This window comes from Lontra canadensis, unplaced genomic scaffold, assembly GCF_010015895.1.
Source record: "Lontra canadensis isolate GAN:19392208 unplaced genomic scaffold, GSC_riverotter_1.0 scaffold13, whole genome shotgun sequence".
In the NCBI taxonomy this organism is placed as follows: Eukaryota; Metazoa; Chordata; class Mammalia; order Carnivora; family Mustelidae; genus Lontra; species Lontra canadensis.
The window spans coordinates 18,198,940-18,225,958 of record NW_022631007.1 but is presented as its reverse complement, the minus strand read 5'-3'; the positions used below and the strand labels follow the sequence as shown (position 1 = coordinate 18,225,958).

General features: G+C 47.2%; 1 protein-coding gene across 4 annotated transcripts in view; it reads right to left on the bottom strand.

The window, feature by feature from the left end:
* The window catches only part of SNED1 (sushi, nidogen and EGF like domains 1), an 89,894-nt gene that overhangs the window by 42,363 nt on the left and 20,512 nt on the right, over positions 1–27,019 (bottom strand). For all 4 annotated transcript variants that reach the window (XM_032857697.1, XM_032857695.1, XM_032857696.1 and 1 more), the window contains exons 2-8: positions 22,185–22,472; positions 19,128–19,268; positions 18,245–18,407; positions 15,330–15,455; positions 14,940–15,053; positions 12,976–13,089; positions 12,773–12,886 (exon numbers count right to left, since the gene is read on the bottom strand). In XM_032857697.1, the coding sequence (XP_032713588.1) occupies positions 12,773–12,886; positions 12,976–13,089; positions 14,940–15,053; positions 15,330–15,455; positions 18,245–18,407; positions 19,128–19,268; positions 22,185–22,472 (1,060 nt within the window). The remainder of the gene's footprint in view (positions 1–12,772; positions 12,887–12,975; positions 13,090–14,939; positions 15,054–15,329; positions 15,456–18,244; positions 18,408–19,127; positions 19,269–22,184; positions 22,473–27,019) is intronic.

The following is a 27,019-nucleotide window of genomic DNA, read 5'->3' as shown; positions in this document are numbered from 1 at the left end:
TTCTCCCCTCCTGAAGCCCGAGCAACTACTGATCTGTTCATCACCACAGCTTTGTTGCTTTAAGAATACCAGAAGTGGAAGATTACTCATGAACAGTATGTAATCTTTTGAGACTGGCTTCTTTCACTCAGCATAAGGCCTCCAAGATCTGTTTCAGTTGCGTGATCAGCAATCATGTATCCCACGAACAGCAAAGGACATTTGGGTTCTCAGGTTTTGGTGGTTGTAAATAGAAATGCTATAAACATTTGTGTATTTTGTGTGAATGTAAGTTGTCATTTCTTTAGGGTTAATAGCTAGGAATGAGATTGCTGGATCATATTATAAGTGTATGTTTAACTTTATGAAAAGCTGCCAAGTTGTTTTCACGGTGGCTAAACATTTGGCATCACCACCAAAAATACGTGAGAGTTCCCACAGTTCTGTGTCCTCACTAGTCAGCACTTTTTATTTTAGCTATTCTGATAGGTTTGTGGTGGTATCTCATCGTGGCTTTAATTTGCAACTCACCAGTGACTAACGATAATGACAAATGACTGCATTTATTCATCTGCTCCTTTGCCTTCCAGATACCCTTTTTGGTTAGATGTCTTGTTTAGATCTTTTGTCCATGTTTTGGTTGGTTTCTCACAGTTGAGCGTGGAGAGTTCTTTCAGAGCTCTCTGTTCTGTTTCAGAACTCATCTGTTCCAGATGCCAGCCCTTTGTCAGACTGAGTGCTTTGAGCACCTCTCGAAGCACGCAGCCTGTCTTCTTGTTCTCTTGACTGTGACTTTCATAGAGCGGCCTGTGTCACTCTGGTGAGGCCCACTTCTGTTTTTCTTTGCTGGAGTGTACTCTCCGTGTCTTATCTAAGCATTGTTCATGTAACCGCAGGTCACACAGATTTTTCTCCAGTGTTTTCTTCTAAGAATGTTATGGTTTTATGTTTTCCATTCAGGTCTATGATTCATTCTGACCTAATCTTGTACAAGGTGTGAGGTTGAAGTTGAAGTTCAGTTTCTACAGAAGAGTGTCTAATTGTTCCAATACCATTTGTTGAAAAGATCATCCTTTCCCCACTGAATTGCTTCCATGCCTTTAAAAACACTTTGGCCATACTTGTATGGGTCTACTTCTGGATCCTCTCTTCTGTTCCATGATGTATGTGTTAGTCCCTTTGCCAATACCACAGGATCTTGATCACTGTTGCTTTATAGAAGTCTTAACACTAAGTAGTATGATGCCTCAAAATGTGTTCTTTTTCAAAATTGTGTTGGTTATCCCAATTCCTTTGCCTTTCCATATAAATTTTAGAACCAGCATATTCAAAGCTACAGAAAACTCTGCTGAGACTTTGATTGGAATTCTGTTAAGTCTATCAATCAGTTTGGGGAGATCTGACATATTTACTATGTTGAGTCTTCCAATCCATGAACATGGATGTCCTTTCATTTATTCAGATCAGCATAAAAGTCCCATACATGTTTTATTAGATTTATACCAAAGTCTTTCAGTTCGGGGGAAGCTATTGTAAATGATATTGTTTTTAATATTTTGGATCAGATTACAATGCCCAATGTTGGGAATTCAAGAGTTCATAGATGACTGTAGGGCTGCAGCCTGAGATCCCCCCTCTCTGCAACCTCCCCATAGTTTCCAGTGCTCTAGCGCTGCCCTTTTTGTCCTTTGGCAAGAGAGCTGGGGCTTTTATTGCCCCACACTACTACTTTCTTCCTGTGAGTGCACTCATGTCTTAGCCAAGTGGTGAGTGGACAGAGAAAAACAAAATTAAGGAAGTTGCCCAGTCTTGCGGAGCTGTAGGACTTCCAGTTGGAGAGGAAGTTTCCTCCTGTCAGTTTGGGCCCCCGAGGGAAACCCCCCCTTTGCTGCTATTGTTTGTCCTGCTTCTCATGCCCAGTGAGTGGCTGCTCTTGGAGCTCTTTCCATCCATCTGATGCTCACTTCTGGTCTGGGAGCTGCTTTGAGTCCAGGCGGTGGGGACATCAGAGGGAAAAAATTGTGAACTCACCACTGGTTCTGTGGTGCTTCGAAGCTTGGTCCTCTTCCCCAGTCCACCTGCTACTATTTATTTTTCAGAGTCCTCAGATAGTTACTCCATGCATTCTGTCCAGGGTTTCTGGCTGCATTCAGTGGGAGACACAAGGTAGAATGTGCTTACTCCATCTTATCCCAAACCAGAAACCCATTCCAATTTTCAAATTATTTTCAAATTATCTGTGTCTTTATATTTATAGCCGGTTTCTTGTAGATAGTATATAGTCACATCTTTCTTTTCAATTCAATTTTACAATGTCTGCCTTTTCATTGGTGTGTTTAACCAATTAACGTAACTATCAATATGATTAAACCTACCATCTTGCTCTTGGCTCTCATTTGTCCCAATTACTCTTTATTCCTTTTTTCTTCTTTTCCTGCCTTCTGGATAAAGTGTTTTTAGGATTCCATTTTATTTCCAATACTGGTTTGTTGGCTGTAACTATTATTATTATTTTTTCTTTTTCCTCTGAGTTTATAATGTATATCTTTAACTTATTGTAGTCTACCTTCAAACAGTATTACACCACTTCATACATAATGCAAGGCCATTACTAAATTATTTCCATCTTTCCCTTCCTATCCTTTATGCCAGACATTGATAAACTATGGCTTACAGACCAAATCTGGCCTGCCATCCATTAAAAAAAAAAAAAAAAGTTTCATTGGGAAACAGCCATGTCCATTCATTTATGTATGTCTATGGCTGGCTGCTTTTCCATTGCACTGGTAGAGTTGAGTATCTGTGACCACATGGCACATAAAGTCCAAAATACTAATATCTGGTTCTTCACAGAAAAAGCTCATGTACTCTGCTTATTTAAGCTATTGAGGTCATACATTTTATTTCTATAAATGTTATAAACCCCATAACATATTGTTATTTTTTTGTGTTAAAATTATCTTTAAAGAGAGGGGAGGAGTCAAGATGGTGGAGAAGTAGCAGGCTGAGACTACTTCAGGTAGCGGGAGATCAGCTAGATAGCTTATATAAAGATTGCAAACACCTACAAATCCAACGGGAGATCGAAGAGAAGAAGAACAGCAATTCTAGAAACAGAAAATCAACCACTTTCTGAAAGGTAGGACTGGCGGAGAAGTGAATCCAAAGCGATGGGAAGATAGACCGCAGGGGGAGGGGCCGGCTCCCGGCAAGCGGCAGAGCAACGGAGCACAAAATCAGGACTTTTAAAAGTCTGTTCCACTGAGGGACATCGCTCCAGAGGCTTAACCAGGGTGAAGCCCACGCAGGGTCGGCGTGGCCTCAGGTCCCGCAGGGTCACAGAAGGATCGGGGGTGTCTGAGTGTCGCAGAGCTTACAGGTATTAGAACGGGGAAGCCGGCTACAGAGACAGAGCCGAGGAGTGAGCTCTAAGCTCGGGTTTACCTTGAACCGGTCGCAGGCTCGGTCAGCTCGGAGCGCGGCTGGAGGCCAGGGTGACGGGAGCAATTGGGCGCTGTTCTCTGAGGGCGTACTGAGGAGTGGGGCCCCAGACTCTCGGCTCCTCCGGCCGGAGACTGGGTGGCCGCCATCTTCATTCCCGTCCTCCGGAACTCTATGGAGAGCGCTCAGGGAACAAAAGCTCCCGAAAGCAAACCCGAGCGGATTACTCAGCCCGGCCCCTGGTAAGGGCGGTGCAACTCCGCCTGGGGCAAAGACACTTGAGAATCACTACAACAGGCCCCTCCCCCAGAAGATCAGCAAGAAACCCAGCTAGGATCTACCAAGTTCACCTACCAAGGAGTGCAGTTTCAATACCAAGGAGAACAGCGGAATTCCAGAGGAGGAGAAAGCAAAGCACGGAACTCATGGCTTTCTCCCCATGATTCTTTAGCCTTGCAGTTAATTTAATTTTTTTTCTTTTTCAATTTTTTTTTCTCTTCTTCTGCTAAATTTTTTTAACTTTTCTTTTTTAACTTTTTTTAAACTAGTTTATCTAATATATCTATATTTTTTCCTTTTTATATTTTTTCATTATTGGTTTTCTTTTTTTATTTGTTTGTTTTTCTTTTTTCTTTTTTTTTTTCTTTCTTTCTTTTTTTTTTTTTTTTCTTTCTGAACCTCTTTATATCCCCTCCCCTCTCCTCCGTCATGATTTGGGATCTCGTCTGATTTGGCTAAAGCATATTTTCCTGGGGTTGTTGCCACGCTTTTAGTATTTTACTTGTTCCTTCATATACTCTTATCTGAACAAAATGACAAGGCGGAAAAATTCACCACAAAAAAAAGAACAAGAGGCAGTACCAAAAGCTAGGGACCTAATCAATACAGACATTGCTAATATGTCAGATCTAGAGTTCAGAATGACAATTCTCAAGGTTCTAGCCGGGCTCAAAAAAGGCATGGAAGATATTAGAGGAACCCTCTCGGGAGATATAAAAGCCCTTTCTGGAGAAATAAAAGAACTAAAATCTAATCAAATTGAAATAAAAAAAAGCTATTAATGAGGTGCAATAAAAAATGGAGCTCTCACTGCTAGGATAAATGAGGCAGAAGAAAGAATTAGCGATATAGAAGACCAAATGACAGAGAATAAAGAAGCTGAGCAAAAGAGGGACAAACAGCTACTGGACCATGAGGGCAGAATTCGAGAGATAAGTGACACCATAAGATGAAACAACATTAGAATAATTGGGATTCCAGAAGAAGAAGAAAGAGAGAGGGGAGCAGAAGGTATATTGGAGAGAATTATTGGAGAGAATTTCCCCAATATGGAAAAGGGAACAAGCGTCAAAATCCAGGAGGTTCAGAGAACCCCACTCAAAATCAATAAGAATAGGTCCACACCCCGTCACCTAATAGTCAAATTTACAAGTCTTAGTGACAAAGAGAAAATCCTGAAAGCAGCCCGGGAAAAGAAGTCTGTAACATACAATGGTAAAAATATTAGATTGGCAGCAGACTTAACCACAGAGACCTGGCAGGCCAGAAAGAGCTGGCATGATATATTCAGAGTACTAAACGAGAAAAACATGCAGCCAAGAATACTATATCCAGCTAGGCTATCATTGAAAATAGAAGGAGAGATTAAAAGTTTCCAGGACAAACAAAAACTGAAAGAATTTGCAAACACCAAACCAGCTCTACAGGAAATATTGAAAGGGGTCCTCTAAGCAAAGAGAGAGCCTATAAGTAGTAGATCAGAAAGGAACAGAAACAATATACAATAACAGTCACCTTACAGGCAATACAATGGCACTAAATTCATATCTCTCAATAGTTACCCTGAATGTTAATGGGCTAAATGCCCCAATCAAAAGACACAGGGTATCAGAATGGATAAAAAAACAAAACCCATCTATATGTTGCCTACAAGAAACTCATTTTAAACCTGAAGACACCTTCAGATTTAAAGTGAGGGGGTGGAAAAGAATTTACCATGCTAATGGACAACAGAAGAAAGCAGGAGTGGCAATCCTTATATCAGATCAATTAGATTTTAAGCCAAATATTATAATAAGAGATGAGGAAGGACACTATATCATACTCAAAGTATCTGTCCAACAAGAAGATCTAACAATTTTAAATATCTATGCCCCTAACGTGGGAGCAGCCAACTATATAAACCAATTAATAACAAAATCAAAGAAACACATCGACAATCATACAATAATAGTAGGGGACTTTAACACTCCCCTCACTGAAATGGACAGATCATCCAAGCAAAAGATCAACAAGGAAATCAAGGCCTTAAATGACACACTGGACCAGATGGATATCACAGATATATTCAGAACATTTCATCCCAAAGCAACAGAATACACATTCTTCTCTAGTGCCCATGGAACATTCTCCAGAATAGATCACATCCTCGGTCCTAAATCAGGTCTCAACCGGTATCAAAAGATTGGGATCATTCCCTGCATATTTTCAGACCACAATGCTCTGAAGCTAGAACTCAATCACAAGAGGAAATTTGGAAAGAACCCAAATACATGGAGACTAAACAGAATCCTTCTAAAGAATGAATGGGTCAACCAGGAAATTAAAGAATTGAAAAAAGTCATGGAAACAAATGATAATGAAAATACAATGGTTCAAAATCTGTGGGACACAACAAAGGCAGTCCTGAGAGGAAAATATATAGCGGTACAAGCCTTTCTCAAGAAACAAGAAAGGTCTCAGGTACACAACCTAACTCTACACCTAAAGGAGCTGGAGAAAGAACAAGAAAGAAACCCTAAACCCAGCAGGAGAAGAGAAATCATAAAGATCAGAGCAGAAATCAATGAAATAGAAACCAAAAAAACAATAGAACAAATCAACGAAACTAGGAGCTGGTTCTTTGAAAGAATTAGTAAGATTGATAACCCCCTGGCCAGACTTATCAAAAAGAAAAGAGAAAGGACCCAAATAAATAAAATCATGAATAAAAGAGGAGAGATCACAACTAACACCAAAGAAATACAGACAATCATAAGAACATATTATGAGCAACTCTATGCCAACAAATTTGACAATCTGGAAGAAATGGATGCATTCCTAGAGACAAATAAACTACCACAACTGAACCAGGAAGAAATAGAAAGCCTGAACAGACCCATAACCAGTAAGGAGATTGAAACAGTCATCAAAAATCTCCAAACAGGGACGCCTGGGTGGCTCAGTTGGTTAAGCGGCTGCCTTCGGCTCAGGTCATGATCCCAGCGTCCTGGGATCGAGTCCCACATCAGGCTCCTTGCTCGGCAGGGAACCTGCTTCTCCCTCTGCCTCTGCCTGCCTCTCGGCCTACTTGTGATCTCTCTCTCTCTTTCTCTCTCTCTCTGACAAATAAATGAAATCTTTAAAAAAAAAATAATCTCCAAAAAAAACAAAAGCCCAGGGCCAGACGGCTTCCTGGGGGAATTTTACCAAACATTTAAGAAAGAACTAATTCCTATTCTCCTGAAACTGTTCCAAAAAATAGAAATGGAAGGAAAACTTCCAAACTCATTTTATGAGGCCAGCATCACCTTGATCCCAAAACCAGACAAGGATCCCATCAAAAAAGAGAACTACAGACCAATATCCTTGATGAACACAGATGCAAAAATTCTCACCAAAATACTAGCTAATAGGATTCAACAGTACATTAAAAGGATTATTCACCACGACCAAGTGGGATTTATTCCAGGGCTGCAAGTTTGGTTCAACATCTGCAAATCAATCAATGTGATACAACACATTAATAAAAGAAAGAACAAGAACCATATGATACTCTCCATAGATGCTGAAAAAGCATTCGACAAAGTACAGCATCCCTTCCTGATCAAAACTCTTCAAAGTGTGGGGATAGAGGGCACATACCTCAATATTATCAAAGCCATCTATGAAAAACCCATTGCAAATATCATTCTCAATGGAGAAAAACTGAAAGCATTTCCACTAAGGTCAGGAACACGGCAGGGATGTCCGTTATCACCACTGCTATTCAACATAGTACTAGAAGTCCTAGCCTCAGCAATCAGACAACAAAAAGAAATTAAAGGCATCCAAATAGGCAAAGAAGTCGTCAAACTATCACTCTTCGCAGATGATATGATACTATATGTGGAAAACCCAAAAGACTCCACTCCAAAACTGCTAGAACTGGTACAGGAATTCAGTAAAGTGTCAGGAAAAATCAATGCACAGAAATCAGTTGCATTTCTCTACACCAACAACAAGACAGAAGAAAGAGAAATTAAGGAGTCAATCCCATTTACAATTGAACCCAAAACTATAAGATACCTAGGAATAAACCCAACCAAAGAGACTAAGAATCTATACACAGAAAACTATAAAGTACTCATGAAAGAAATTGAGGAAGACACAAATGGAAAAATGTTCCATGCGCCTGGATTGGAAGAATAAATATTGTGAAAATGTCTATGCTACTTAAAGCAATCTACACATTTAATGCAATTCCTATCAAAGTACCATCCATTTTTTTCAAAGAAATGGAACAAATGATCCTAAAATTTATATGGAACCAGAAAAGACCGCGAATAGCCAAAGGAATATTGAAAAAGAAAGCCAAAGTTGGTGGCATCACAATCCCGGACTTCAAGCTCTACTACAAAGCTGTCATCATCAAGACAGCATGGTACTGGCACAAAAACAGACACATAGATCAATGGAACAGAATAGAGAGCCCAGAAATAGACCCTCAACTCTGTGGTCAACTAATCTTCGACAAAGCAGGAAAGAATGTCCAATGGAAAAAAGACAGCCTCTTCAATAAATGGTGTTGGGAAAATTGGATAGCCACATGCAGAAAAATGAAATTGGATCATTTCCTTACACCACACACGAAAATAGACTCAAAATGGATGAAGGACCTCAATGTGAGAAAGGAATCCATCATAATCCTTGAGGAGAACACAGGCAGCAATCTCTTCGACCTCAGCCGCAGCAACATCTTCCTAGGAACATCGCCAAAGGCAAGGGAAGCAAGGGCAAAAATGAACTATTGGGATTTTATCAAGATCAAAAGCTTTTGCACAGCAAAGGAAACCGTTAACAAAACCAAAAGACAACTGACAGAATGGGAGAAGATATTTGCAAACGACATATCAGATAAAGGGCTAGTGTCCAGAATCTATAAAGAACTTAGCAAACTCAACACCCAAAGAACAAATAATCCAATCAAGAAATGGGAAGAAGACATGAACAGACATTTCTGCAAAGAAGACATCCAGATGGCCAACAGACACATGAAAAAGTGCTCCATATCACTCGGCATCAGGGAAATACAAATCAAAACCACAATGAGATACCACCTCACACCAGTCAGAATGGCTAAAATTAACAAGTCAGGAAATGACAGATGCTGGCGAGGTTGCGGAGAAAGGGGAACCCTCCTACACTGTTGGTGGGAATGCAAGCTGGTGCAACCACTCTGGAAAACAGCATGGAGGTTCCTCAAAATGTTGAAAATAGAACTACCCTATGACCCAGCAATTGCACTGCTGGGCATTTACCCTAAAGATACAAACGTAGTGATCCGAAGGGGCACGTGCACCCAAATGTTTATAGCAGCAATGTCTACAATAGCCAAACTATGGAAAGAACCTAGATGTCCATCAACAGACGAATGGATAAAGAAGATGTGGCATATATACACAATGGAATACTATGCAGCCATCAAAAGAAATGAAATCTTGCCATTTGCGATGACGTGGATGGAACTAGAGGGTATCATGCTTAGCGAAATAAGTCAATCGGAGAAAGACAACTATCATATGATCTCCCTGATATGAGGGAGAGGAGATGCAACATGGGGGTTAAGGGAGTAGGAGAAGAGTAAATGAAGCAAGATGGGATTGGGAGGGAGATAAACCATAAGTGACTCTTAATCTCACAAAACAAACTGAGGGTTGCTGGGGGGAGGGGGGTTGGGAGCGGGGGTGGGGTTATTATGGACATTGGGGAGGGTATGTGCTATGGTAAGTGCTGTCAAGTATGTAAACCTGGCGATTCACAGACCTGTACCCCTGGGGAAAAAAATATATGTTTATAAAAAATATAAAATAAAAAATATAAAAAAAATAAAAAAAAGTTATCATTCAAATGGAAAAAAATTATCTTTAAAGAGATTAAAAAGTAAGAAGAAAAGTATTTTACAGGCATACCTTGGAGATGTGGTGAGTTCAGTTCCAGACCACTATAATAAAGCGGATATGGCAATAAAGCGAGTCAAATGAATTTTCTGGTTTTCCAGTGCCTATAAAGGTTATGTTAACACTACACTGCAGTCTATTAAGTGTGTAATAGCATCATGTCTAAGGAAATGTACACACTTTAATTAAAAAATACTTTGTTAAAAAATGATAACCAACACCTGAGACTTAGTGAGTCATAATCACTGACCACAGATCACCATAACAAATATCACCGTAATTTAAAATTTTGAAATATCTCAGATATGACACAGAGACACAGTGAATGAATGCTATTGGAAGAATGAACCTGTTGGGCTCGCTTGGTGCAGGGTTGCCACAAAGCTTTAATTTGTACAGAACACAGTGTCAGTGAAGGGCAATAAAATGAGGTGCGCCTGCGCGTTTACCCAGGCATTTACTGTTTCTAGAGCTCTTCATTTATTTGTGTAGATCTGGATTTTCTTCTGGTGCTATTTTTCTTCAGTCTAAGGAATTTCCTTTAATGTTTCTTATAAATAAGATATGCTTGTGATGAATAATTATCTGTTTCTGCTATCTGAAAAATATCTTAATTTCACCTTAATTTTTGAAAGATGATTTTCCTGTGTATAGACTACTAGGTTGACAGCACACTCTCTCTGGGCTTGTGTTGTTTCTGATGAGAAATCTGTTAGATTCTTACTTCTCTGTATGTGCTGTGTCTTGTCTTTTTCCTCTGGCTGCTTTTCAGGTGTTCTCTTTGTTATTGGTTTTCAGCAGTTTGACTATGAGGTGCTTCATGTGATTTTCTTCATGCTTTTCTTGGATGTGTGGGTTTTAATTTTCATCAAATTTAGAACATATTTGGCTCTTACTTCTTCATTCATTTTCTGTGCTCCTCTGGTCTCCTCCCTCCTTCTGGGACTCTACCCGTACATACACAACCCCACAGGTTGCTGAGGATATGGTCCTGGGTATAGTCTCTCCTTCCTGTGCTGCTTGTTGGGCTGTTTCTTTCTTCACATTCACTTATCTTCCCTTCTGCAATATCTAACCTGTTGTTAATATAGCCAGTATATTTTTTAAGTTGATATCTTATGTTTTTGTTTTTATCTCCTAGAAGCTTGTTTTCTTCTATTCTCTACTTCTCACTGTATCTTTTTTCCTCAATGGTCTTGAGCACATGGAGCATGTTCACAGTGGACGATTAAACACGCATATCTGGGCAGATAATTTCATCATCATCTCTGCCACCTGTTTCTATTGATCTGCTTTTCTCCTGGCTGTGGTTCATATATTCTTGATTCTTAGTATGCTTGATAATTTTTGGTTGGGTATTTGGAGGTCCTGGATTCTGTTATATTCCTTTAAAGAGTATAGGATTTGATTCTGGCATATGGTTCAATTACTTGGGATTGTTTTGAACCTTTCAAATTTTCCTTTAATATTTGCTAAGAAAGGTCAGATTAGTCTTATCCTAGTGTTTTTTTTTTCCATATCAGCAAGATAATACCCCAGTAAAGACTCTCTCCACCTTGGCCATGGGCGTGAGGAGCTCTGTATGCACTCTGGCTGTAGAGAAGTGAGTCATACCCCCCCCCACCCCCATGCTGAGTGAAGAGGCAAGGGGTCCCTCTGCAAATTCTTCTTGCACTCTCCCCAGTCCCTCTGAGTAACTCCATCCTTTCTGGAATTCTCCCCACCAATTGCAGCTACCAAACTAGAATCTCTGCCTCCATGACCCAGAGACTCAGAGAAACTGCTAGAGCCTGGATGTGCTTGCTGCACAGTGGCCTGGAAATTCCCACAGGCAGACTATAGAGTGCCCTTCCTTTCAGTCCCTCCTCACAGGAGTAGCAACCCTGTGATGCCTGTGGTCCAATGGCAGAAAACAGTCATTTCATATATTTTAACTGCTTTTCTAGTTTTGATGGTGAGGGAAATTCTCAGAGCAGTCAATCTTTCTTGGCCAGAATCCGAAGAATGGGTACTCTTTTTTTTTTTTCAATTATCTCTAATTTTTGTCTACCTTCCTGTTGAATCTAGGTAGAATGTCCAGACTGCCACCTTGTAATGGGACTAATAAGCTTTTACTAAGGGTGGAAGTGTCAGTTCTGTTGTTTCGTATTGGTTGCTTTTCTTTGTATCATTCTTTCTGTACAACAGGTGGTTTCTTTGCAAATCTTTTGAAATCATTGATCTGTTTTCTAACATGAGCTTAGTTAAATACACAGATATTAGATATTTAGATAACAATCTGGGCAAGGTGAACTGTGACCCATCACAGTGATTTTAAGCAACCAAACAGGTAAGGTTGCTGCACTTCCCTCCTCCCCCTCTGCATGGCAGAGCCTCACCCTCTCCTCAGGACACGGGCTGTCCTGTGTGTGGCCCTCTGACCAAAGGCTGATGGAGGGCATAGCATCCATCTATATCTTACTTATGGGTAAAATTTAATTTCCTTCTTAAGTTTTTAGGCTCAAACTAAATCTGACAAGCTTCTCATGAGCTTCTCCCAGGGGGAGCAGCTGCCCATGCTGTGACCTTTGCTTTGCTGGCACAGTGGCCAAGCGAGGCCTTTGGTGGTCAGGGCGATGTCAGATGCTAACCTGAATTTATTCTGTGGGTTGTAAAATCGAGTTGGCCTCTTAACTGATCTACCAAGTCATAACCAGCATTTAAAACAACATGAAGTAGCAACTAGCAGATTTCATCACATGTAATAAAGGTCAGTTTTCTTGCCAGCTACTGTGGCTTGTTCCCTTGCATGGTGAGGGGTCTGGAGTAGGAAAAAAGGATGTTAATAAGCCAAGAATCTCCTGAGCAGGAAGAAAGGCCATGAGAGGGTGGCCATCTTGCCCTGCATCTCATAGATGGCTACCAGGACTGGAGGGGACTAGAGGGGACAGGAGGCACACTCAGCCCTGCACCACCCATGGTGGCAGAGTTGGGACCAGCATGGAAGCTCAGGGGACAGACTGGTACAGGCAGGGCTGGGGAAAGTACCCCCCAGGACAGAGGGGGGGCTGAACTGGACAGTGAGGGAAAGGGGCCAGATGGCTGCGAGGGACTACTGTTCTGGGGGCTGCAGGCGAGGGACTACTGTTCTGGGGGCTGCAGGCACGGGCTGTTACCTGTCTCACAGCGAGGTCCCTCGAAGGGTTCTGCGCACAGGCAGGTGAAGTTCCCCAGGAGGTTGACACACGAGCCCCCATTGAGGCACGGGCTGGAGGCACACTCATCCACATCTGGGGGCAGCGGAGGCGGGATCTTGGCTCAAGCCAGCCTTTGACTCCCAGGCACTAGCCTCTCCCGCCCCCCAGGGCTGGCCCCTCACCCGTCTCACAGGCCACACCCGTGTAGCCAGGCAGGCATAGGCACACCGCTGAGCCCTCCTCCGCCTGGCACTGGCCACCGTTCTTACATTCTCTGGTGTCACATGGAGACAGTGCTGCAAGGACAGAGCGGTGGAAGGTGTTGGAACTCCGGCTGGGCCCCTGGGGATTCCTGCTGAACCCCATTCTGGAGGGCATCAGGCTGTTGGGGGGGCCTGGCTGGATAGTCCCCACTCAGCAGCCCAACAACTGGCCACACGGGGTCTGTTTCAGCCCATCCCTTGTGGTAGGAGGCTGTGTGCATGCTGGCTGGGGACACAAGGCTGAGTGTTCTCAGCTGCCAGCACAGAGCAGGGTTCCTCGGTGGGGCAGAGTGACACAGCCTGTGACAGGGTCTTGAAGGTGGTGCACGTGCAGATGTGCAGGAGGGGCCTGAATGGCTCTGAGGTGATGGGTTGTGGGCAGGCAGGTGATGTGTTGCATGGTCTGGTACAAAGGCACTCAGCCCCCATCAGGTGGGAACCCACCGTGGTGGAGCTCGCCTCTGGCCACCTTCACCTACCATGCCGTCCCCTCAGGCTCCCTGGTGGCTCCTGGCCTGTGAGCCCTGGCAGCTGAGCCAGTGGGGAGGGGAGTGGGAGGGACACTGCCTTCCCTCAGCTATGTCACATGTCCTGATGACAGCGCTTGCCCCAAACAACTCAGTATAGGAGCCAAGGCAATCGTTAGATCGTTAGAGCATGAGGCCCTCCTAGACTTGTGGGGGCCGGTGTGGGGGGAGGACAGGGGACGTGTGGAGGTGCTTTGGTGGCCACAGTGCTAGGTGACTCCTGTCTCCTGGGTCCTGACCCCACCAAAGAGCAGTGCTGGGCGCCTGGGGGGAGGAGGGGCTCCAGGTGAACAGCACACATGTCCCTGCTGTTGTGTGCTCTGTGGGCTCAGGTGGGTCCTGAGACCAGTGAGCCTCCATGGGGACCTGGGACCTGTTGCTGTCATCAGAGTGGCCGCGAGGAGGCCAAGGCACAGGGCTCCTGGCTATAGCCCCGGGCCCTCCTACGGGCCTTGCTGGGCCCAGACATGTATATATACACTGGGGTCCCAGACTTTAAAACATTTCTTGTGGCTCTAAGTCGCTCTTAGAAACAGTTCTTCTAGATTGAGACATTCTTGTACAATTGTTATTTGTACACACTTGATTTAACCATGTGTTATACGTGTTCCTCAATAATGGTTACACATCAGTAAGTATATTTAGGGGAATGGCTGTGGGTCCAGCTGAGTGGGGATTAGAGCACATTTGCTTTCATTTTAAGGGACTCTCTTTTTTGGGTTCCCCTAGCAGCTTCCCACAGCGAGACTAGGGGCAGCAGTGGGGATTCCATCTTCCTTTACCAGGTGGGCAAAGAGCCAGGATGTGGGGGCCCCAGAGAGGGCTGGGTGAAGGGCAGGAAGTGGAGGTTGGATCTGCCAGCATTGCTTCAAAAGAGCCCCACTCAGAAGCGGGTGGCGGAGTGGGGTGCAGCTGCAGTCTGGAAGCAAGGGAGGTCTCAAGAAGGACCCCAACCCATGTCAAGGCTGTGAGACCCCGGGGGCTGGAGAGAAACAGCAAGCAAGCCAGTCCAGAGCTGAGGGGCAGTGATGACTCCAATTGTACCTGGGTGGCTGTCGGGCAGGCCCCGCGGCCAAGCTGGAACTGGACACTGGCCTGTTCCCATCTGCCATCCCTGGTCTGAACATCAGGGCCCAGGAGGCATGAGTGCCATGGTCAGTGTTCCTGCCGTACCCCTGAGATGGGGCTTTCCTCTAGAGTCTGGGCTCTGTCCCCAGTGGGCCCACTGCCATGCCCTCTGCCGATGTTGACTCAGGGCTCGCATGAGGCTGACCAACCCCCACCCCTGGTCAGGCAGGACCATTCTGGTCATTCTTCCACCAGTGGGGCCCGAGGACCTGGGCATGCTCCTCTTACGTGTCTCACAGGTGGGTCCCCCGAAGCTGGCCGGGCACTGGCAGCTGAAGCTGTTCACACCATGTGTGCAGGTCCCGCCATTTTGACACGGATGGGAAACACATTCGTTCACATCTGAAAAACGGGGCAGCTGGGGCCTCAGTGGAGGAAGCCAGGTTGGGGAGGATCTTCCCGGACCCATTCCGGGCCTCACTTCCAGCGGGGGTCGGCTTCAAAGGGGCAGATGCACCCCCAGCCCACATGCTCAACGTCAGGGAGCCACAGCGTTTATGTACTCTCACCACCCCCTCGCTACCCCATCCTCCCACCCCACAGCACCCACACCATGGAGACAGAGACCCTGGACCTTTGGCCCTGAGGCCACTGGCTGTGCTGGCAGTATAAACTCACCCAGGTGACACCGCCTCCCCGTGAAGCCTGAGAGGCAGGAGCAGGTGTAGGAGGGGTTGCCCGTGACACAGTCATCGATGCACTTGCCACCGTTAAGGCACGGGCGCAGGGCCAGGCACACGGAGGCTGTGGACACAGGAAGGAACGAGCCGTCCCTTCCCTCCCTGGACCCAAAGGGCCCATCTCGGAGGAATGGCTGTGCGGTCTGCTGGCAGCCCAGCATCCGCAGTTAACTTCCCAGTTCTTCCCAGGATGCCCGGTGCGCCTGCTGTCTACTGCCTGCCCGCATGTCCCGCTGACACCTGGATGCCCAAGCTGGGACGTTGGCTTCCCCTGCACCCGTCATGCCCACAGCACCATCTTCTTCTTCTTTTTTGTTTTCTTTCTTTCTTTCTTTTTTTTTTTAAATTTTATTTGTTTATTTGTCAGAGAGAGCGAGAGCAGCACAAGCAGGAGGACTGCAGACAGAGGGAGAAACAGGCTCCCCATGGAGCAGGGAGCCTGATGTGGGTCTCAATCCCAGGACCCTGAGATCATGACCTGAGCTGAAGGCAGACGCTGGACTGACTGAGCCCCCCAGGCTCCCCTCCATAGCACCTTCTTATGACTTTAATCCATCAACTTATAGATTTCTCTGAGGAACTAAGAAGACAAAGACCCAAGTGTGCCCAGCAACACAGAAAGATGGGAGTGTGCCTCATGGGAAGAACATCCACAGACGTGGAAGAGGAGGGACCCCCGTGGGAGCCAGAGGTGGGTCAGGGGCCCTCAGACCCTCCAAGAGGGGGATGCAATCTGATTTCAGCACTGCCGCCAACTGTTGCCTAAACGTAGGCCCAGCTGCCCCTCCAGATCTTCCCATGGAAACAAAAGGGCCGCCCTCAGAGCTCTGGAAGGCAGGGTTTCTCGTATCACAGCCTCCTGGCCAGGGAGGGCCTCCAGCAGTTCCTGGGGCCCACCTAACCCTGTGCCTGGGCCCTTCAGGACCAGCCACCCTCAGAGCCCAGCTCAGGGGACCCTCCCCCTCTGGAGAAGTAAGGCTAGTGACATTGGCAGGGACGGAGCACAAATTGGCAGGTAACTAGAGCACCCCAAGGTCTCGGATCTCCTGTTGCTAGGGGGCACCCGGGAGATCTGGCCTAATCAAGGGGAGCAATAGGGGACACTCCTGAAAGTACCCTGGGGCCCAGAGCACCATCAGAGCAAAGGGCGTCTTTTGGATTATTTCTGCTGCTCGTGCATGCACTTCTACTCACGTAGCCACACTGTCACTTAACCAGTCGTGGTTTGGCGACCCTGTAGAGTGTGCTCTCTGCGTGGGCCCAGTTTTGGGACCTGCCTTTCTCAAGAGCTAGACTTCCAGATGTGGATGCACTCAGGGCCTCTCAGGTGGGACTCGGCCCTCCCTTGCCAGCAAAGCCAGCATGTGGGCTCTATCTCCTGGGCTTGCAGTGTGGCCGTGGGGAAGCAAGGGGGCTCCAGCGGGCTTCTGTGTGCACTAGTTGGGAAGGCCCAGCAATGCCTTCTCATCTACTCCCCCCTAGAAGTCTTAGATAGCAGGGGAAGCACATCCGCGTGGGAAAGGGATCCCCGGGGGACTGGCCAGACCCTCCTCTGAAGATCCCGTTTCTCAGGGTCTCACAGCCTGCAACCTTTCTAGAAAGGGGGCATGGGCCTGCCTACACCTAGACCCACACCTGTACCTACACGTGCACCCACATGTATAGCCACATCTGCTCACACCAGTCCCCACGTGTATCCACACCTGTCACCCACCGCTCAGGCTTGCGTCCACACTACACTGATGCCAGCTCACAGCAGCCCACATCCGCACCCATGCCTTGATCCTCAGCAACTCAAGCCACTGGCTCTTGGGCTCCTTGGTTGGGAGTTCCCACATCCCCTAAGCTCAGACTCGGGCTGAGGCGTACTTGGTGCTCCAGTGAGTGGGTGGGCTCAGGTTCCCCAGGCATCTCTTGCTGGAGCATCTTCCCTGGTCCTTGGTGAGACTTTCTGCCCACCAGCACGTGCCTGTACCCCAGGCCCTGGGCCCTGAGAASTGTGCRTCTGCCCCCCTGGCCAGTCGCTATCGGCTGCACCTGCCCTGGGGTAGCTCTCAGAGACTGGTGTTCTGAGAAGCCCTCAGCCTCCTTGTGGGTGGGAGGTGAGTCTGCTAGGACCCTCTGGACACCAGCCTCACTGTGGCCTTTGTGGGGCCTGTGGTTAGCTCTCCAGCGAGTGGCCAAATCAATCTCCTCATCTCTGTTTATAAGCATCATGTTTCAGGAGCTTCTGTGCCTCCTCCAGGGTCCCCCCAGGGGAAGGGGCCAAGATGCATCTTTCTGCCCTTGGGGGGGACCCTCCCCCTATCTACTGCACCTTCTGAGCTTTCAACTCCCTCCACTCAGTAGATGCCTGGGGTGTGTAACAAGTGTCAAATCCCAGGAAACAGCAAGCCCACGGCAAATGTGGGGAAATGGGTGAAAAGAGTATCTGACTTCTAGGTGGTCCTGGGGACACAGGAGACCTGGGTGGTGCTCCTCCCCCACCAAGGACACAGGCTGGGAGAGAATGAGGGGAAAGCGTCGACTCCTGGCCCCAAGAAGGGGCGGCCCCGACTCCTCCACTTTGCACCACAAACCTTGGTCTCCAGCAGATTCCCTGGCCCTGGAGCCGGAGCCGAGGTAGGGAAGCCTCACCAAGAGGAGACAGGGCTCAAGGGGCCAGCTGCTACCTGGCCACGTTCATGGCTGGGGGAGAGGGGTGGAGGAGGCCAAGCCTTCCTGGCCAGCAGCCTGCCCTGTCCCCAGCCTCCCGCTACCTCCTCCCCACTAGGGTCCCCCCCCTCCTGTCATCCCCCCACTCCCTGAGCCCCCCCAACCCACAGCCCTGAGCCGCTGGCTCCATCCTCTTACTTGTATGGCTGCAGCCCCCCACGCGCACCTGGGCATCATCGATTCTGAACGCCCAGCGCCCGGGCACGCCCACGTTGGTGGTGGTCTCCACCTCCGCCATGTCTGCTGTGCGGGAGCCAGGGATGCTGAAGTAGCGCCGCCCATCACCCGCATTGAAGCCGGCCTGGGGGTGGGGTGGGGAATGGAGAGTCGGCGGGGGGCGGGGGCAGGCATGGGTTGGTCTGCAGGTCTCTAAAATTCCCGGGACCTACCTCCCTGCGGTGGCCATGGTCAAAGAGATCATGTGGAAGATGGCCTTGTAGTCCTGGAGTTTTATGGGTTTGGGGGTACCCTACCACCCTCTACGTTGTTACTGTTCTGAGCAGCAGCCTCCCAGCTGGGCCACAGATCCTGGCCACCGACACAGTTGGGCCCTAGCATGCTGCCCTCACACACCTGCAGGGACTCCCTCCCTGGCCTCTTGGCTCCCTGGAGCCAAGGGGCAGGTGTGACCTCAGAAGAAAGTAGATGGCTAGGAAGGAGATGAGGGTATTCCCACCCTGAGGGAGCACTTGATGGCCTTGGGGACTTGCACTTGACCACTCCCTTGACACCTGTGATTTCCTGCTGGCCACAGTTCTGTGGGCCACACGCAGGGCAGACCCCAGGACAGGTAGCGTGCACAGAACCAGGGTCCCATGTGCCTTGGCTGCAGCTGGCCCTGGGAGGCCAGGGAAACACAGGGTAGGACAGAAGTGCCTTTGACCTGAGGATGTTTCTGGATCTGGCCTGGGGTTAGCATCAGAAGGCCTCACACTGGCGTCTGCACAGTACTGGGTGTGTGTAGGGGGGGGACTGTCTGGACAGACAGGACAGTTGTGGCAGTGGGGAGCCGGGCCCCTACCTGGGCTGCGATGCCCCCCAGGCCCGTGGTGTCACCCCCGCTGCTGGCGTGTGTGCCCGTGGTCCACGTGATGGACTCATAGTTGAAGATGGTGAAGGAGAACTTGCCGTCAGTGATAAGCACGGTCTGGAACGTGTTGACCTGCCAAGGAGGGAGGCCTGAACCGGGTTCTGGGCTCCCCCATCCACGTTGCAAGGCCCTGCCCCCTTTAGCATGCCTTCACACAATGTCCTCATCCACTGACCCTTCCTCTGTCTTTCTAACTAGCTGGTCAGCCATCTGCTGTCGAGCTGATGGCCTTGTCCTCATCCTCCACTGTGTCCCTAGATCCTGAGGCCCTCGCATAGGTCAGGACCCCTAAGAATGGTTAGCTGGTGAGTGGGACACACTGAGGTGTCACCAGGGCCCCAGACGCCAGGTGCAGACACTGCGCCCTGAGGTGGCTGGGGCAAAAGAGTTAGTGATAACCAGGTAAAATCCCCAAAATTGCTTCTTGTGAAACAAAAAATGTAAAGAGGGAAAGATAAAAAGAGGAAACAAGGAAAAGCAGGGTTTTTTTTTGTTTTGTTTTTCATGGATTTCTCTTCCACGAAGATATTATTGAGTGGTATATACATGAGATGTTATTTCAGACTGGGGAAGGGGTGGGATTAAGAAGTGATCTTGGAACAAATAGGAAACTGTCTTAAAAAGAAGAAATTTAGAGCTTTATATCACTCATGAAAATAAATACCACATCAAGTAAGGTTGTGAACAGAACCATCAAAGCCCTAGAGGAAAATATAGGCAAGTGCTTGGAGCCACGTCGAGGAAAGACTTTAAGTGTAACATTTGTTAACTGCAAAAACCAAAAAGGAGATTTATATATTTGACTACAAAAACTTCTGCGTATAAAAAAGTGCCATAAGATCAAACAGAGTGGCAACACAGCAAAGTGAAAAATGTATTTATAACAGAGGGGGCAGGTGAAATTATTGATATCCTAAATTGAAGCAGAACTTCCATGGGCCAGGAAGAAAAAGACAACAGAAAATTGGCAAAGTTTATGTGAACAGAGGCATTACCACGGAAGACACCTCATTGATAATACAGGACAAATTCAGCAACACTAGAAGCTGAGAGGTGAAGCATAATAGAGAAAGAGCTTCCGTGTGTGCTGGAGCGGCTGGCAAGGGCGCAGCATGCTGGGACCCCCGGCTGGGCAAGGGGAGACCTGGGCTTACACATCTGGCTTGTTCGTGCCTGGGAGGGGGGCACAGGCTTGAGGGGCAATCAGGCCTCTGTGGGCAGCAACCTTCCCGCTGGAGACTCGTGCCAGACAATGGCCCCCAATCTAGCAGGGCCTGGCAGTGCCCACCACGGGACACCTTGCCATCGGTGCCACCCGGCACTGGGATGGTCTGCAGGTGTGCACAGTGGGACAGCACTGGTCTGTCCTTTCCCTTACATAACCATGAACAGCAGGAAGACTGAGTGCTCCCCTTCAGGAACACAGACCTGCTGCTAGCACTCTGAAGACAACCAGGATCAGTGGCCGTGAAAGCGGAGTGGCGGTGAGCAGAGGAAGGGCAAGCCAATGGCCGGTGTGGCTAGAGGTAGGGTCCAGTGTTCGAGGAGACCCAGACCCCGCATGGAGTTTCACGCTCCCTCTCTGCTGAGCAGCTGGCTCTGGGAGGCTCCCAGGTTACAGACCAGCACCCAAACCCAGAACTCTGACCCCTTCCAGGGATGCATGTGTTGCCCGATAATCTGTAACCCCCATATCCGGGCCTGCCAGCCTGCAAACTGGAGAAGTTAGGGTTTCCTCCTCCTCCCAGGGGGCTGCAGAAGTGCCACAGATTTCCACGTGGGAGAAGGAGGAAAATGCCCTACTACTGCTGAGTAAAAAAACAAAACACAAAACAGCGCGTTCTAGCCGGCTCTATTTGTTAAAGTGTGTCAGGATGCAATAGGTGTTTGATGGGACTGATCTCTTGCTAGCAGACTTACTGATTCTTTTTTCTTTTTGTTACAAAGATGTTTTTCTTACAAATTGATAAGAAAAACAAGTGAAGCTGACAAAATATTAGTGGACTGTGCATGAATAAATTTCATGAAAAGTGTAAATATTTATTTGTAGTAATGTTTATGGAAAAAGCCCGTCTTCCCCTATTCACTGTCATACTGCTTTTAAGATATTCAACAGTGAACATCTCGGGCCCTCAGTGTCCCTGGCTGATGTGCTTGCTGGCATTCTCTTTGTCATCTTGGCCGCTGGAGAACTCAGGGTTTGTGCGGGACTCGCATGTCCCTGCCTGCAGGCCCTGTCTCCCACTCACACTGTTTACCTGAGTCACCATTGCTAGGGACCCCGGCTGCACCTCCAGGTTCCCACTGGGCACCCCTACACCCTGAGTGAAAGCCTCACCTGCCCCCACCCTCTGCCCAGGCATGTGTATGATGGGAAGCCTGGCCCGGGCGTTGACTGCTCTGCCTCTCCCCCGCAGCCCAGGGTCCTGACACAGCTGTCCCTTGGGCTGCTCTGAACCATCCCATTCTCCCTGCTCTGGAGCCCCATATGGCTTGCAGAGCAGTCTCCATGAGAGTTCCTGCCCCAGGTTGTGCTGTGCTGAGCACTTCTCAGCGCTTGGCATCGAGAGTGTGCCCCACAGGAAAGACGTGCCCCTGCTGCCTTTGTTGTTTGGCGTTATCACAGAATAAAGGATAAAACAGAATAAACTTCCCACTTAGCCTATTGAGCATTGAACCATTCCAGATGGAAATCCTTCTGACACATGCAATCTGCATCTCTCTGGTGTGTGAACTACTGTGTCAGGGCATTTGGCATTTTCCTATAGAGGCAAGTGTTTTCTGGGAGGGCTGGGAAGGTCAAGGCTCTGTCCTCATCCAGCCTGGCTCTGTGACCCTGGGAGAGTGACTTCCATCCCTGAGCTGGGTGTTCCTGTCTCAGGCATGGACCAGTGATTATGTCTGGCCCACCTCAGCCAGGTGCAGCCCCTAGGGGGAGACCCTAGACCCCAGACGGACGTCCTCCCTACCCCAGGACAGAAAACTCACAGGGGAAGAGGAGCTGCCTCCGAAGAAGGTCACGCGGTACCAGGTGGCTATGAAAACCCAGGTGGCGGAGAAGTCCAGGAGCTCAGGGAAGTATCGCCTGACATCCTCTGTGGCTCTGCGCAGCGTGGCTGGGTCAGTGGCCTCCCGGTAGTACACATCACCTGCACGTCGATTGTCCACATCTGCCCAGAAGGCTGCCACTACGCAGCGGTCCTTGGCGATGGGAAAGGCCACTGGGGTGAACTGAGAGACCTCCTTCAGGAAGGAGATGATCCCATTATTGTTCACCTGTCAGAAAGTCAGAGAGGGGACCAATGGGCACCTAGGGGTGGCAGGTGGGCCTGACAGCCTCCCCTGCCTCACCCACCAGGCACCCTCCAAGGCTGACCTGGCCTTGGGCAAGGCATCCCCAGGATCGCTTGACAGTTCCTGGTCCCTGACATGGGACCCCTTGGCCTGCTCCAGCCCCTTGCAGACAGGCTGTGTGCTTGGGGACAGGCTCTGGTCTGTTTGCTGTACCTGATGCCCAGCAGAGTGCCCAGACCTGGGTTGCTGCTGTGGGGTTGGGGAGCTCCCACTGTGGGCCTTGGCTTTGGACAAATGGGGTACTCAGGGCCTGGGTCCCACTTGAATAAGGGACTTTGAGAGGGCACAGTAGAGTTCCAGCCTCCGAGTCAGGTCTGGACAGGTTCATAGGAAGCATGTAAGGTAGGGGGAGGAAAGAGCACCCACAGAGCAGAGCTGGGGATGGGCAGGAGCCAGTGTGGCCAGGGGAAGCTGGAAGGGCCTTGATTGCTGGGTTGGGGGTGGGGTGGTCTGTTCTCAGGACTCCAGATGGTGGGGAGCCCCAGAACGCTCCTAAGAAGAAGAAGAGGAGCAGCATCTCTGCAGTAATACACAATGGGTCACCGTGCTGATCCTGCCACTCAGTTAGCTGTGCAACCTTGAGGCAAGTTAGCCTGGCCTCTCCATGCTCCAGATGTTTACCTGTGAGATGGGGATAACACTAGTACTTGCCTCCAGGATGCAGGGCAGCCTTGAATGAATTAATGATCACAAAGCTGGGCTCTAGACTATCATGATTAGCTCCTGGCAAGACTGGTCAAAGCTGTGCTTTTAGAAGAGACCTTCTGGACTTCCCCTTTAGGTGAGATCCTGCTCTATAATCCAGACCAATACAAAAGACTGATAAGCATACCTCTCTTCTGAAAGGCACAAAAGAGCAAACAAGCAAGTGAGGGAGTTTCAGTGTTTGTGCTCCAAATTGAGGACAGGGAAGGACTGGGGCGAGCCTGGCACTCAAAGCTCCTTTTGTCCTGAGGGCATCTGCAGACTCACAAGCAACAGCTGCAAAGAAGACCTGCAGTTTCAGCAGCCTCAGGGAGGGAAAGGGAGAGAAACTTCAAAGCTCAGAACTCACTCAGGGTTGGGGATAAACCCCCACATTAGGCGGGGTGAGCTTGAAGTACACAGTCCCTGTGCAGTCTCATACTCTGCTGTCCCCTCACCTAAGCAATCCAGGGCCCCTCAAACCTGGACTTGGTTTATGGTGGCTCCCAAAGGGTAGCATTCCAAGGTTCCAGGCAGAAGCAAATAAAACCCTCTCTGGCAGAAGATAGCAGCATCTTAGACCTCAAGCTATTTATATAAGTAATTTTTCAAATACAAAACCCAGGACACAGTCAAAGATAATCCAGCACACAAGGAAGCAAGATGCCACTAACAGGAGTAAGTCGAAATGAGAGAAACATTGGATATCAGAATTATCAAAGGCTATAAAATAGCTAAGTTTACCGTGTTCTAAGAAAACACAAACTTTAAATTTTGTCAAGAGAATAGCCAAAACAATCTTGGAAAAGAAGAACAAAGTTGGAGGATTTATACTTTCTGCTTTCAAAACTTACCACAAAACTATAGTAGCCAAAACAGTGTGGCACTGGCATAAAGATAGAAAGACAGACAGACAGAATAGAATGGGATGCCCAGAAATAAACCATCACATATACAGTCAAAGGATTTTCATCAAGGATGTCAAGAGCAATAGAGATAGGACTGGCTTTTCAACACATGGTGCTGGGAAAAATGGATATCCACATGCAAAAGAATGAAGTTGGACACTTAACATAGAATAAAAGCTTCATGACATTGGTTTTGGCAATGATTTCTTGGACACAACACCAAAGGCACAGATGACAAAAGAAAAAAAAACCACAAACTGGAGTTCATCAAAATTAAAAATTTTTTTAAAAAAAGATTTTATTTATTTATTTGACAGAGAGAGAGATCACAAGCAGGCAGGGAGGCAGGCAGAGAGAGGAGGAAGCAGGCTCTCTGTAGAGAAGAGAGCCCGACGCATGGGGTTTGATCCCAGGACGCTGGGATCATGACCTGAGCCAAAGGCAGAGGCTTTAACCCACTGAGCCACCCAGGTGCCCCTAAAAATATTTTTTGCATCAAAAGACACTATTAGCAGAGTAAAAAGGCAACCCACAGAATGGGAGCAGATATTTGCAAATCTTATATTTAATAAGGGATTCTTATCCTAAATATATAGAGAACTCCTACAACTAAACAACAACAAAAAGCATCCTGATTAAAAAATGGGCAAAAGACATCAATAAATATTTCTCTGAAGAATACATACAAATGGCCAATAAGCCCAGGAAAAGATGCTCAACATAACTAATCATTACGGAGAAGCAAACACAAGCCACAATGAGCTACCACCTCACACACATCAGGATGGCTACTATCAAAAAAATAGGAAAGAACAAGTGTTCTTTTCCAAAGATATAGAAAAACTGGAATGCTTGTGCATGGCTAGTGGAAATGTAAAATGACAGACTCACTGTGGGGAACAGATGGCTATTTCTTAAAAAATTGCAAATAGAATTACCATATGATCCAGAAATTCTACTCCTGGGTAAATATCTATATTAGTCTGCTAGGGCTGCCATAACAGAATATCAGACTGACTGGCTTAAACAACAGAATTTGTTTTCTTATAGTTCTAGAGCTAGACATGCAAGGTAAAGGGGCCATCAGAGTTGTTTTCTAGTGAGGTCTCTCTTCCTGGCTTTAGATGGCTTCATCCATGCTGTGTCGCCCATGGCCTTTCCTGTGTGCACATGAGGAGGGAAAGAGCTCTCTGGTGTTTCTACCTCTATATCAGATTAGGGTCCCACCCATACAACCTCATATAACTTTAATTACCTCTGTAAAGGCTCTATCTCCAAATACAATCATATTGTGGGGTTAGGAATTCAACAGCTGAATTTTGGGTGGCACACCATTCATCCACAACAATACCCAAAATAATTGAACGTAAGGCCTTCAAAAGATATTTGTACACCCATATTCATAGCAGCATTATGCATGACAGCCCAAAGAAATCCAAGTTCCAACACCGCATGAACGAGGAAACAAATGTGGTCTATCTATACAATGGAGTATGATTCAGCCTTAAAAAGAAGGAAATTCTGACATGTACTACAAGATGAATGAAACTTGAGGGCATTACGCCCAGTGAAATAAGCCAGTCACAAAGAGACAAATGCTATGATTTCATGTATATGAGGGACCTAGAGTAGTCAAATTAATAGAAAGTAGAATGGGGGTGGCCAGGGGCTGGGGGGAGGGGAAAAGTGGGAGTGTCTGATGGGGACAGAATTCACATTCACAAGACAAAAGGAGTCTGAAGGTGAAAGATGGTGATGACTGCACAACATGAATACCCTTAATACCACTGAACTGTACACTTAAAAGTGGTTAAGGGCGCCTGGGTGGCTCAATGGGTTAAGCCTCTGCCTTCGGCTCAGGTCATGATCTCAGGGTCCTGGGATCGAGTCCCGCATTGGGCTCTCTGCTTGGCAAGGAGCCTGCTTCCTCCCCTCTCTCTACCTGCCTCTCTGCCTACTTGTGATCTCTGTCTGTCAAATAAATAAATAAAATCCTTAAAAAAAAGTAGCTAAGATGGTCAGTTTTATATTATGTGTATTGCCCATAATACAAAAAATATGATTTGAAAAAGGGCTGGGAGCCACCTGGCTGGCTGGCAGTAGAGCATGTGACTCTTGATCTCAGGGTCATGAATTTGAACCCCATGTTGGATGTGGAGATTACTTTTTTTTTAAATTTTTTTTAAAGATTTTATTTATTGATTTGACAGAGAGAGATCACAAGTAGACAGAGAGGCAGGCAGAGAGAGAGAGAGAGGGAAGCAGGCTCCCTGCTGAGCAGAGAGCCCGATGTGGGACTCGATCCCAGGACCCTGAGATCATGACCCAAGCCGAAGGCAGCAGCTTAATCCACTGAGCCACCCAGGCACCCAATACTTTAAATGAAATAAATATTGTTTTAAAAAGGGCTGGGATTAAAAAAAATCATCAGGGATGGAAGTTATCTTTTATTATTTTTTTAATTTTTAAAGAGGATTTTATCTATTTGACAGAGAGCGTGAGAGAGGGAACACAAGCAGGGGAAGTGGGAGAGGGAGAAGCAGGCTTCCTGCTGAGCAGGAAGCCCAATGTGAGGCTGATCCCAGGACCCTGGGATCATGACCTGAGCCGAAGGCAGACACTTAATGAATAAGCCACCCAGATGCCCCAGAATTATCTTTTAAAAAGGCCATTTTAAAGAACTAAATAGAAATTCTAGCACTTAAACTAAGTAAATAACAAATTAAGAACTAAGTAGATGGATTTAAGAACAGATTTGAAGCAATTGAAGAAAGAATAAATGAACTGGAACTAGAAGATAGGTCAGAAGAAACTATCCAGAATTTAGAACAGAGACAGAAAGACGGAGAGTAGAGAAGAAAAAGTAAGACTTATGTG